Below are 13,511 nucleotides of genomic sequence, written 5' to 3' on the forward strand. Positions count from 1 at the left end.
TTCGGCTTTCCCTGGCCTGGACTTCTATCTTTATGCTCTTTGCCTCACGTCGTTCCTAGTTGAAACTGTCTTAGGAGCAGCTAGCACTGGGAAAAAGCACATGAAACAAGTCATGCTGAGGTGCCATCGACTGATAACAGCGCCTGTGTATCCTCCCAGGCAGCACCTGTTGTCTGCACAGGGGCCACAAACCAGCAGCCGTGAGCCCCACACGGCTGCCTTCAGTGCGTTTCACGTGGCCTTGACGTTGTTCTAAGCACTTCTGAATTGGATGCCAGCATCTCAAGATCAGCAGACCTCACCCAAATGATTTCTCTTGAGCAGTCAGAAGACTGGGTAACACCGATCTGCGGTTCCTGCAGGGTGACAGCCAGCTGAGCTGAGGAGACGTTGTGCTGAGCATAGTGCCTGGCCCATAATATGTGCTCAGTAAGTTTCTTAGACACGGAGTAAGAAGGAAGCTCACGAATAATACAGTTGTATTTGGCTTCTCACTTCTACTGATAAGTTACTCTCACTTAAAAAACAAGCCCCCAGACAAATACCATTTTATGATAGGTCCAAATGATTTTTAAATACTATACTATTTAAAATATCTAGTGTTATATGTATTCAATGCCATCTAGCTATTATTTTTAAATTTTATGTTTCAATTCAAGTTTGAATACTAACTGAACATGTAATAGATAAACAGTTAAATAATGAGTTGCGGACTTGATTATGTAAGATGAAATAAAATATTTGTTTCAGTGGAAATGTACCTATGGTTAAATCTAGCATAATTATATTATCTATCTGTAATACCACTGCTGTTCATGACAAGCAGCAAACTTAAACCAAGGCCTAATACCTGCACATATCATTTCTGTTCTTCCACTGACCAGCTCTGTAACATCTGCATTCTATATTGCAGGCCACTTAGCTGGTAAGAAAGATAATCTCCCTCTTTACTATATCAAAACAACTTTCCTCTTTGGGAAGCAAGCTCTGGGAGGCCAAGGCTGGCTTGGGGGTGTTCTTTGTTCAGCTGTCCAAAGGTTCAATCAGTCGATGAAGTACAAAGCCAGAAATACAGATTTTCTGAAGCAATGTGTTCTTTTTCTTTCCAGCATGATGTGGAAGAGAACGGATTAATGACTATAATTTCTTAACAGTTATGATAAGTAAATAAATGCTTCTGAGCTTTCTTCGACTAGGTAGATTGAAGAGAAAAAAATTGTCACTACGTGGGAAAATTTTATTTTAAAAATTATTCTAGTGTAATTTCTTATTGAGAATGAAAAAAGATGTCAGAGAAATTATGCCTTTGACTATAACAGAAAATATAAAGTTTTACATCATCTCACCTCCCACATTGAAATTCACCAAAACAGCATTCAAAGAGAACTTAGATTTAAAATTCTACCGTGGGTGGTTAAGTGTTCCTAGCCTACTCTCATTGTTATTGTAGGTAGGCATGTGAGTGTAGTGGCAGAAAATGTTAACTTAAAGGAAATTAGAACTTTAAATGACACTGTTAAAGTGAATGAGTCATCAAGAATGGTTAGTCACCAAAAATGACCAATGCTTCCTTTCAAAGTTTAAAAAGTTATAGGCAAATAAAGGCAGCTGTCTAAATTTTATTTAAAACCCCACTTGAAAAACTGGAAGGCAGACTTCAGGGCTCCTACATCAGTACAGAGTGAGGGGAAGAGGTTCAGGAAAGGACAGTCACAGAGGGGAAGCAGCACATTCTGTACGCTCTGCCTAAGTCTCTGGATGACCTCTGACCCATGCCTGTGTGAGGCGGACGAAAGCCTCTTGGCTAAGGCTGAGGGGACTGAATGTGACTTCAGCTGCTACCATGACAGGAGAGACAAAGTTAAGGAGTAGGAGTACAGCCAGAACAACTGCCTGTTAAAACAGTAACGACAACAACCAACCTCTTCAGAAGAACAGAAGTGAATTCAGAGTCTCTACATTATATTACTCAAATATCTAGGGATACAACCAAAATTACTGGGCATTTAGGAAAAAGGGAAACATGACTCACAATCAAAAGAGCAAATTAATGAAGACTAACCCCAAGATGATTCATACGCTGGAATTAGCAGACAATATGTCAAAGCAGCTATTATAACTTTGCTCAAAGACACAGTGGAAAATATGCCTTTAGTAAATGAACCAATAGGGAATCTCAGCAGAGAAACAGAAATGGTAAGACAGAACAAAATAGAAATTTTAGAACTAAAAGATACAATATCTGAATTAAGAACAAAAAAATCACTAGCTGTTTTTAACAGATGATTGGAGATGACAGAAGAAAGAATCAGGGAACACAGAGAATAGATCAATAAAAATCCAATCTGAAGGTCTGAGAGAAAAAAAAGAATGAAACCAAAACAAAAAAGGACAGAGCCTCAGTCAGTTATGTATAATATCAAGAGGTGTAATATATATTTAATTGAAATTCAAAAGAAAAAGAGAGAATGGTGAAAAGTAACAGTATTTGGAGAAATAATGGTCCCAAATTTTCCAAACTTGGTGAAATACATACATTTACAGGTGTTCAAAGTTCAGAAAACCCCAAATAGTATAAATATGAAGAAAATCATGCCTAGGCACATCACAATCAGATTGCTGAAAGCCAAAAATCCAGAGAAAATTTTGCAAGTAGCCTGAGAAAAATGACAAATTACATATAGGGAAACATAAAAGGGAGAAAAACATCTGAATGACCTCTGCTCATCAGGAAAAAATGGAGGCCAGAAGTAATGGAAAGACATCATCTTTGGCAAACGTGTCTTAAAGAAGCTCCAAAGGAGCTTTATTTTATATATATGTATATAAAAAATATATATATAAAGGATATACATATATATTATATATAAATTTTCCTAATAAGATACAGAAAAACAAATTTTTCCTATATTCTTGGATTCTCTTGAGCATTGCATGACACGTAGTAGGTGCTTAATAAACCACAGCTATCACCGCTGTTAGTATTATCTAATGGAACACAGTCTTTTAAATGTTTTAATGAGAGTAACAGTATTAGACACTATTACCGTGGCTTAGAAATTTTAGAACCTCTTCTATTTATATTAATAGAATGAGGAAAGACGGGAACTTTACTCTAAAAATACTGCATGGTGGGGAACTGAAAAATAAACTCAGATTTTATTTTGCTGCTCAAAGAAGGAAGATGAAATGTTAACTCAGTTCCCAGGGTAAGAAAGGTAGCAAGATCAATCTCCTACAAATCAACAGAATGCCTCTTCAACATGGAAAACGGTGTCAGCTACTCTTAAGTGTTGAGAAATTCATCACCTTCTCATCCAAGACTAACACTCTTGAACTAGCTATTCATTAAAAGATGCACGGTGGACTGGAAAAGGTTGACTCTGGAGTTTGAAAAGGGAGTTCCACCTTTACTAGCTGTGTGATCTTGGAACAGTTATTTGACTCTTCTAAATTACAACTTCCTGTTGTGGGTGACGGACATGAGAATTCATGCGGATTACGGTAAAAATTTGACCAGATAATGTCTATGAAAAGTACTCTGTAAACCAGTATTTCAAACGTGATTATCACCTGAATATTCTGACTTAAATAGCGTTGAGCTGGAACTGGCCTTGAGAGATGGGTTTGGTTTAGAAAGCCCACCATCATTATTATAGGGCCATCCTTTAAAAACTCCGTTTACCTAAAATTATACAAATCCAATTATTTAAGAGCTTTCCCTATACCTACAAGATAAAGTCAAAACTGCTGAGCAAGCGGTGTCTCAAGCTGATCGCCAGTACGACGTCGCCGCTCATCTCTATATAGGTGTCCGTCAAAGCACTTTGCAAGCCGCGGTCTTCCTTCCTGGATCTCGAGTTTCCGGAGAAGGGCTCTGAGCTTCAGGTCCGCGGATGCTCCCGCATGAGGGGCAGGCGGCGGCGGGGACGACCACGCCTCGGTCGTGCCTTACTTTCTTCCTAACAATTCTTGCGCTGCGTCGCTACCGTTATAAAAACGGTCCGGCGGGGGCTTTTTAAACACCTAGGGCGTTTTCGGCTTTTATTGCCAACTGGCCGACCACCACACTCGGCTGCTCTGCCTCCCCTTTAGTATCGGAACTCGGCTCGTGGCTCCCTGCGGCCCGTGACTCCGAGGATCCTTTCTTGGAGTCCACCGACAAGATTGTCCTCAACATCTGGGGTTGCGCACGCGCCTGGCCCAGCAGAGAAACCGTGTCCCCATAGACGGGCGCCTAGAAGCGCCGGGCACCGTTCGGGCCCCGGAAGGCCCAGGGCAGCGGCCGCTCGCCCCGCGCCGCCCTCGAGGTCCTCTACGGCGGACGGGCGGGGGACGGGGTGGGGTGAGGAGGTATGGGGCACGGAAGGGGCGGACTGTCCAGAGGAATCCGCCTGGGGACTCTCCGCAAACCCCACTTGGCCCTCCGGCGCAGACACCGCCAGCCTTCCAGCAGGACGCCTCTCCCTTTTTTAGATTGACTTCTTCGGCTTTCCGTTTTTCCTCTCTCGGGGAGGGGCGGGACTTCCGGTTCCATCTCCTAGCAACTTCCGGCGAGAGCTGGCAGACAAAAAAAACCAAGAGGCACATAGGTGCCCCGGCCAGTCTAGACAGAACAAGGGAACTCGATGTGGGTTTTACTAATCCAGTTCCAGGATCCTGGTTTTTGGTCATTGTGTCCGGCGCGCAGTCCACGAAGGAGTCGTCCTGAGGACCGCCGGAAGTCGCTCAGCGGAGAGACAGGAAGTCCCTCCCCTTCCTCCCAGAGGGAAGACGGTGAGCCGGAGGAGTCAGTCAGAGGGGCGAGCAGGAGCGATTCCGTCGGCAAACAGGTAAGTTATTCTCTGGCCGGGGCGGGGGGTTTGGAGGCGGGGACCGTCCAGCGTCAGCGCGGGGCCTGGGGGCGGTGGCTTGAGGGCCTGGGCCCGGGCGGCTGGGCGCCGGGGGCCCCGCCAGGGCCCTTCGCTCTTCCTCCTCCCCCCTTCCCCCCGCCTCCGCCCCTCCCCGCTCGCCGGTCCCTCCCGACGCCGCCCAGACTCACCCGACACACCCGCCGCCCGCGCGGTCTCGCGGCCGCACGGACTCCGCGCCGCCAGCCGCTGCTCGCCCCGCGGCCCGACTCACACGGGCCCGGCTGTCAGGGCGGAGGCGGCGATCCCGCGCGCCCCTGCCCGCGGTCGGGCGCTTCTCACCGCCAGGCTTCCCCCGAGTGACACGCACACGCCGAGCTGCCGCGTGTCGGTTTCCTCCGGCTGCCCGCCCGCCCCCTCCCGGTCTCCCGGAGCCGCGCCGCTGCCACCAGCGTCGGCTTCCGTTAAGGACGCCGGGCGGGCGGGCAACGTTCTGGAGCGCTAGTGCCCGAGAGCGGCACGACTGGAAGGGAGGGTCCTGGCCGCTCGGGTTCAGCCGCTCCGCCCTGGACGGAGACCCCAGGCTGCCGCACACCACTTTTTGCAGTAGCGGGTACTCCTCTTTGCAGCTAGCGGGCACGTCCCGTGTGTGCTTGTCCGCTTTCTGGGGACCAGTCTGGTGGAGGCGGGTGGCAGGAACGGCTGACCCCTGTCGGCTGCGTGGGAATAGCTTGTTTATTTTCAAGGGGGAATTCTGGAGTGGGATATCTTGGCAGGGTTGGCATCCAGGGACACACGAGTAGGATTTCTTTATTTTATAGGTAACCATAGCCCTAATGGTGACTGAGGTGTAACGTTACAGCTCGTGCTCGTAGAACTAATTACAGTGTGCACCTGTTCTGCGGTGAGGTGTTAGTCCAGCTGGAACACCGTACAGGGAAGGGCGCTGATTATCGACTAGAACATCATTAGGAGAGCTCATTTGATATATACTCTGTATACTTTATTTAGCACAGCAGTCTTGTAGAGCAGGAATTAACCCCTTTCCACCAACTGAGACCCAGATTAAATAACTTGACCAAAGTTAACGTCCGGATTTAAATCTCAAATGTTTGTTATTCATTCTTCTTCAAGTGTGCTACATGTGAAATTACTAACTCCTAGTGTCACGTCTGGAAAACACTAAGGCGGGGACTTCCCTGGTGGTCCAGTGGGTAAGACTCTGCGCTCCCAATGCAGGGGACCCCGGGTTCGATCCCTGGTCCGGGAACTAGATCCCGCATGCATGCCGCAACTAAGAAGCTGGCATGCTGCAACGAATGATCCCTAGTGCCGCAACGAAGAAACAAACAAAACCTGCTAAGGCAAGGCTCTGTAGTAGCTAATGTCTTCTTACACGATGTGTAAGACAGTTGTGATGATTGCTGATAGCGCAGTTGCTATTGGTGCCTTTTTAAAAAAAAACCTGTTAATTTGGAATAATTTAAGATTTACACGAAAGCTGCAAGATAGGACAGAGTTCCACCGGTGAATAACAAAGCAAAGTGGCTCTACTTAATAATCACTGTTTCCTGCTTCATGCCAGACACCATTTTAGTGCAGGAGAGAGTAACATATTGCCCTAGATGATTTCAAGGTCCGTTGGAGGAGACAGATACATAAACAAACGTAATGCCTTTTGCCAAGTGCTGAAATGGAGATACGGGAGCACGGAGGAAATGATCACTGCTGGGGAAGGAGTGGTGAGAGCTTGCAGGATATATTTGAGTGGAGATCTTAAGGGTTAATGGGTATTCACTTGATTGATGGGACATTTTCCCCAACATTCATTCTGATTAGGTTTGTTTTATTAGAGGAGAACTCTCTTTTATAAAACAGACTCTTTTATTTGATTCACCTTCTTCTCTCACAGCCCCTCTAAGAAGAGATTTGTTTCACAGGTATCACAGGTTGCAGGAAGCATCCCAGTTTATAAATCCATGAACAGGAGGATAAATGAAAGCTGTGTAGTAATGGAAATATCTAGATCTATACATTTAAAAATTCTTTGATTTTCTTGCTTGTAAATACTTCCTGTGGTTCAATCAGAGTCATTATGAGAGGTCATGGAGCACAGTTCTGCACTGTAACTGGGCGTGTTAGATCCCCACACCAGAGGGGACATTTGAGTGTCTTAGCTCTTGCTGCTATAAAAAAATACCATAGCCTGGGTAGCTGAAACAGCAAACATTTATTTATCACAGTTCCGGAGGTTGAGAAGTCCAAGATCAAGGTGCCGATTCCTGCTGAGGGAATCTTCCCTTCTTGCTCTGTTGTCACATGGCAGAGAGCGAGAGAACTCTGGTCTCTCTTCCTCTTGCAAGGACACTGATCCCATCTTGGGGGCCTCACCCTCATGACCTCAGGTAAACCTACCTTCCAGAGGCCCCATCTCTAAATACTGTCACATTGGGGAGTAGGGTTTCAACATATGAATTTGGGATGGGGGCTGGGGGCGGGAATTATAATTCAGTCTGTAGCGTAAGTTTCTTGGAAGTTTTGTTATTATGTGGAATTCCTCCAAAATAGACTTGATACAGAACTAAATAGGAAACTGTAAAATTAGAGTTTATATGGCTTTCACTAAAGCAAAGTTAACACAGTTTTATTCAAAATAATAAGAAATATGATGCAGAGACCAGTTGATGAAAGGGAGAAATTTTAATTGTTGATGAAAGAGAAATATGTGAAATGCTGTGGTGCTCTTTTCACTTTTAGGCCTCATAGAGTTGTCCCATTTTAGAGGGCATAAGGACTGTGGCAGTGATCTATTTTCATTCTCTCATTGTCTGATGAGGGGGCTGAGCCCCCCAGAAGCGAAGTGACAAACATGTCCTAGAAATTAGTGGCAGAACAAGGATCAGAATCAGGCCCCCTGATTTATAGGCTAGTCTTTCTGCTCTTTGAAGCATCAGTAGTTCTCAAATTTAAGGTGCGTCAGAGTCACCTGGAGGCTTGTGAAAACACAGATTCTGGGCATCACCCATGGGCTCTGATTCAGCAGGTCTGTGCTGGAACTGGGAATTTGCACTCCTGACAGGTGCCTGGGTGATGTTGAAGCTGCTGGCTCTGAGGCCACACTTCGGGAACCCTGGCCTCACGTGATGTTGCCTTTGATCTCTCGTAAGAGGAGAGTAAGTAAACCTCCGCAGGTTTTACCCGCCTAACTTTTTTTTTTTTTTTTTTTTTTTGTGGTATGCGGGCCTCCCTCTGTTGTGGCCTCTCCCGTTGCGGAGCACCAGGCTCCGGACGCGCAGGCTCCGCGGCCATGGCTCACGGGCCCAGCCGCTCCGCGGCACGTGGGATCCTCCCAGACCGGGGCGCGAACCCTGTTCCCCTGCATCGGCAGGCGGACGCGCAACCACTGCGCCACCAGGGAACCCCCCCGCCTAACCTTTTCCCTGGTACTCAGAGAATCAAATTTTTAAATTTTGTATCACAAACCGTAATGCATATACAACATATGATTAGATGAAAAATAAAAAAGAACTAGAAATGGAGTATTTCTCAGAGTCATTTTGGTATATTCAAGGGTCATTTTTGGAGACAATTCTAGTGGTCAGAGCCACTTACTATTGAAGGGGCTACACATGAGCTGTGAGAGCCCCCAGTCTTACCAACATTCACACTGAAAAGGGTGTCCAGGTTGATTGCTAGGTTGTATGGGAGTAAAAAGTTACTTCCAGCTTTGTTTTTCTATGCTTTTCTGTGTTGTTTTGTGTACTAAAATGTTTTCTTACATATCAAAATCTTATCAGGCCCAAGCACAGATTACATGCCTGTAATAGATATTGAAGAAATGTAAGTTGAATTAAATTTGAAAAGAGTAAGGGGGAAGGTAAGGTAGGTCATTTAACTGGACAGTTACCCTGCTCTCTAGATGATCCCAGTCATGGGCTTTTATTGAATAATTGCCATTTATTCCAGTTTACGCCTTAGTTGCAATTAGTTTGAATTTTTTTTTAAGCATAGTTATTGGAGGAGGTAGCTAGCATATTTTTATGTTAGAGTTAATGAACGATCCCCATACCTTTGTATCTTGCATCTTAAATGATTTTTTTTTTTGGCGGTACGCGGGCCTCTCACTGTTGTGGCCTCTCCCGTTGCGGAGCACAGGCTCCGGACGCGCAGGCTCAGCGGCCATGGCTCACGGGCCCAGCCGCTCCGTGGCACGTGGGATCCTCCCGGACCGGGGCACGAACCCGCGTCCCCTGCGTCGGCAGGCGGACTCTCAACCACTGCGCCACCAGGGAAGCCGTAAATGATTTTTAAAAACTTTTTACTTTGAAATGATTTTGGAATTACAAAAAAATTTCAAAAATAGTCCAGAGAGTTCTATATATCTTCTAACCAGGTCTCTTTGTTAACACGTTATGTAACCGTAGTGCAGTTACCAAAACTGGGCAGTTGATGCAGTTAATCTAAAACTTGATTTGAGTTTCACCACTGATGTCCTTTTTCTGGTTCAGCATCCAATCCAGTATCCCACATCGCATTTAGTTATCATGCCTCTGTAGTCTTTTCCAACCTGTGACAGTTCCTTTTAGGTTTATATTCCATGACCTTGATACTTCTGAGGAGTACTGGTCAGTTATTTTGTAGAATGTTAGTGGGTTTGAATTTGTGTCATGTTCTTTCAGGATTAAATTGAGGGTTAGGCATTTTTGGCAAGAATACCACAGCGGTGAAGTTTGCCCTCAGTGCCTTGTATTGGAATGCACGTGATGTAGATACATTTTATCAGTGGTGAATGTTAACTTTGACCTCTTGGTTGAGGTGGTGTCTGACATCTTTCTGTGCTCTAAGATTAAACATTTTCTAATTAATGACCCTCCTAATTTGCCTGATTTTGGTGCAAAAGTTTAAAATAAGTGAACATCTAATGTCAGAATCCTTTGAACCTGACCCTAACTGTGGAATACTTCTTATCTTGGGAGGCTTCAGTACTATTTGTTAGACTCAAACATAGCTGGAAAGGGTAGAGGTTTCACTGCTGGAAGAACAGTTATTTGCTCAAGAACTTGTACTTGATCTCGGGCAGTATTCATCTTGAATTGGCAACAGTGGAAGCTTTTTGTCCGAATTGTTTTGCTTTGGTTCTGTGACTGTCTCACATGTGTCTTCCAGTGAACGACTTTCCATAATTGTGCTGCATTTCTTAAGAATTCTCCCTGGAGCATTTAGAAGATGGATGCACTTCCGTTCATCACGAGGCAGTTGCTCCTGGTATCCCCACTGCTTACCCGCTTGCTAGCCCATGGAGCTGGGGCACGTGTTTTCCTTGCTAATGGAATTGCTGGCTATATTACACATATAAATTATCTCTATTTCTGAAATGCCTGTGCCTTAATATCCCAACCTGAGTCAGTTGGAAGATACATACCTGGTTTGTCTCCTCCCAGTGCCTGTAAGCTCCTTGCAGGCAGGGGACAGATCCCTCTTTCTGTTTACTCAGTAACGTGCTTGGTACCTAGCACATAGAGGCACTCAATAAGTATTTATGAGTAAATGAATGTTGTATGTGCATCTTGTTAAGTGTTTTTGTAAGCTACCGGCATACTGTGACCATTTCCCCCTGTCAGTACAGCTCTGTAATCTGCACAGTATTCCAGTCTATGGATGTGCCATGGCGGCTTCATCTTTAACCGGTACCTCGTTGCTGGATACTAGGTTGTTCGCAGTTTTTTCTAGTGTAAAGAGTTCCTTGGTGCATATCCTTAAACACATGTTTTGTCTGGTTATTTCTTTAAGGTAAATTCTGTAAAGAGTCACTGATAGCTCAAAGAAGATACACACTTTAAGGTTTCTGATACATAAATTGTAAAATTACCCTCTTGAAAGGTTGTATAGGTTTATATCCTAACCAGTACTATTGAGAATGCACATTTTCCCACACTTTCCCCAATGCTTTTTTTTTTTTTTAAGAATAAGCCAACATTTTTTTGGTATTTTAAAAGATGCTTCTTGGAGTGTGGTGAGTGGGGATCATATTCTGACTAATTTGCTAAAACTTTCGAAGTTTTCATGTTGAAAATTTCCAGTTTTTTGTTTTCCTCAATGAGAGAGCAGAATAAACCTCAATAAAACAGTGATTAACATCTAACCAATATTTCACTTGGGGCACTTATTGTGTATAGTTATTGTTGGCTGTATCTGTGGCCCTTACCAAACAGGAAACTTCTTAGCAGTGGGATACATTTCTAATTCACATCATTCACCAAAATCAACTACAGGTCAATTAAAGGCTTATATATAGAAGGGAAAACTATGAAACTTTTAGAAGACAATGTAGGGCAATAGTTGTATTACTCTGTTAGAGGGAAAAGGCTCTTAAATTATAGAAGGTGCAAACCATAAAAGAAAGGATTGATGTGTTTGACAACCTTGATATTGACAACTTTTGTTTATTGAAAGAAACCGTCAAGAAAGTGAACAGACAAGTCACAAGTGAGAATAGATCTTTTAGTACATATTACTGATAAAAGTTTAGTGTCCAGAAAGGTGAACAACTGCAAATCTATGAGAACAATAGACAAATGGGCAAAGGACCTGAATAGGCATTTCACAGAAGAGGAAACGTGAATGCAGAGATGCTAACTTCATCACTAATTAGAGAACTGCAAATTAGGACCAACATGGTATAGTTTCATACACGCTAATTTGGCAACAGTGTAAAAATCTGACAATATCTGCTTTTCAGGAGGGTAGGAAGCATTCTAGTGAATGCTAAGAGGGAGTGTAAATTGGTACAATAACTTTGGAATTAACTAGTAAAGTTAAAGAGGCGTGTACCCTTTGACCCAGTAATTCCACTCTTTATCCTAGAGTGTCGCTTCTGCGCTGTGTTCCCGTCATCTCCTGGGAAGTTGTTAGAAACGCACATTTTGGGGACCCACCCTCGACCTACTGAATCAGAAACTTTGGGGATGGGCCAGCTTTCTGTTTTAGCAAGGCCTCCAGGTGATTTGATGCATGCTAAAATGGGCAAACCACTGCCCCAGAGAAACTCGGGTCCATGAATGACTGGGGACCTGTACAGGAATGCGCACCTTTGCACTGTTTGTAAAAGACAAACCTTGGAAGCCATGCCCATCACAGGAGAATGAATAAATTGTACCATATTCCTGTAGGGAAGTACTGTGCAGTCGTGAAACCCAATGGACTTCAGTCACATGCATCACCAAGGATAAGTGTCAGGGACAGTAACTTGAGGGAAAAAAGCTACTTGCAGAAGAATGCATCTAGTATTTTTCCCTTCTCCTTTTTTAATTTAGAAACGTGCAAAACAGAATTGCGTATTGTTAGGAATACAGGTATGGCAAAGTAGTAAAGAAAATAGGTAAATTATAAACAGAAAATACAAGTTAATGGGTAGCTCTGTAACAAGAGGGAGGGTGATAGGCACACCAAGAGGGACAAGAATTTAATTTTCTTGAACTGTGATCTGTACTCAGATTTTTGTTATATTATGCTTAATATCTTTGTACACATTAAAATTATTTTTATATCTACCAAATATTTTAAAAACAAACTTTCCTTTTTGCAGTGTCCGTCTACACAGGGACTATTCAGTTTGTATGAAAAAAATAATGATGGGGGTGACGGTGGTCAAGATACATTCTTGTTGGACTGTGATGTAACAGCCCTCTCCGGAGTAGAGATATCAGGGAGAAGACTGGTTTCGAGGGTAAGGAGTGTTAACACTTGCTGAGCGCTCACTGTGCAGGCACACTCTGAGTTGAGTTTACACTCATTAGCTGAGGACTGAGCCACCCAGTGAACCTGGGGTGGGGGGGGTCAGATCACTACCGCCCCGTGTCACAGAGGCATTTAGAAGCAGGAGGTCCTGTGGGCACACAGGGGGCAGAGGTGGAGGAAGTCTCTGACTCTGTCAGAGAAGGTCGGAGGAAGACAGTCGTAGACAAAGCAGAGTTGTGTCCCAGAGTGTTGTGAGTTACAGAAAAAAAAAGGCAAAGTCAAAGTAGGAACGGGGGGCTTCCCTGGTGGCGCAGTGGTTGAGAGTCCGCCTGCCGATGTAGGGGACACGGGTTCGTGCCCCGGTCCGGGAAGATCCCACGTGCCGCGGAGCGGCTGGGCCCGCGAGCCACGGCCGCTGAGCCTGCGCGTCCGGAGCCTGTGCTCCGCAACGGGAGAAGCCACAACAGTGAGAGGCCCACGTACCGCAAAAAAAAAAAAAAAAAAAGTAGGAATGGGAGTAGAGAGCAGGACTGGTGAAGGGTGTATTCACCCCCATTTTCCAAGTTACATGATTTTGCTAGGTTTGTTTTTAAACCAGTGTACATGACTTTATTATTCTAGTAAATGGCAAGTCTGGAAAGCAGAAAAAGTAATTGTGTTTTGTTGTTAGTTCTAAGGATTGCATCTTCCAGTTCATTAGGAAGTGGTAGTATCATGCCATAAGATTTAAGAAATCATACTTCTTTGCTTCGGTTACTAAAAAGGGCACTTTTGGGAAATCCACCTTTGCCAATTTTTTTTTTCTTAGCCTTTGATAAAATTTTTTGGAGTATCGTATATATCCCATATTATGAGGACTATTTTTAAATAAACATTACTTATGCCGTAAACCTTTTTAAGCCATCGTGGTATGACAGTCGCTTC

The 13,511-nt window shown here is 44.3% G+C and overlaps 2 protein-coding genes across 14 annotated transcripts in view; one reads left to right on the forward strand and one right to left on the reverse strand.

Moving 5' to 3' along the window:
- Positions 1-5,892, reverse strand: LOC114484378 (uncharacterized). Of its 2 annotated transcripts, none has more exons than XR_003677206.1 (2): positions 3,733-3,817; positions 1-86 (listed from the first exon to the last, which is right to left on the reverse strand). XR_003677206.1 is itself a non-coding variant. In XM_028480254.1 (2 exons), the coding sequence occupies exons 1-2, from the start codon at positions 5,677-5,679 to the stop codon at positions 71-73; spliced, it is 654 nt and encodes a 217-aa protein (XP_028336055.1). In that variant the 5' UTR covers positions 5,680-5,892; the 3' UTR covers positions 12-70. The 2 variants fall into 2 exon arrangements, 1 of the variants encoding a protein (XP_028336055.1); XM_028480254.1 differs by lacking the exon at positions 3,733-3,817 and adding an exon at positions 5,042-5,892 and having other exon boundaries at positions 12-86.
- ZNF407 (zinc finger protein 407) overlaps positions 4,777-13,511 on the forward strand; it is a 537,200-nt gene continuing 528,465 nt past the window's right edge. For all 12 annotated transcript variants that reach the window (XM_055080461.1, XM_028480250.1, XM_055080463.1 and 9 more), the window contains exon 1: positions 4,777-4,832. The gene's annotated coding sequence lies outside the window, so the exon portion shown is untranslated. The remainder of the gene's footprint in view (positions 4,833-13,511) is intronic.

Source organism: Physeter macrocephalus, chromosome 19 (assembly GCF_002837175.3).
Source record: "Physeter macrocephalus isolate SW-GA chromosome 19, ASM283717v5, whole genome shotgun sequence".
Taxonomy (NCBI): Eukaryota; Metazoa; Chordata; class Mammalia; order Artiodactyla; family Physeteridae; genus Physeter; species Physeter macrocephalus.

What these genes read in the sequence shown, in the direction of transcription:
- LOC114484378 (XM_028480254.1), bottom strand. Translation starts at nt 5,679, where the DNA reads ATGGTTACCTATAAAATAAAGAAATCCTACTCGTGTGTCCCTGGATGC.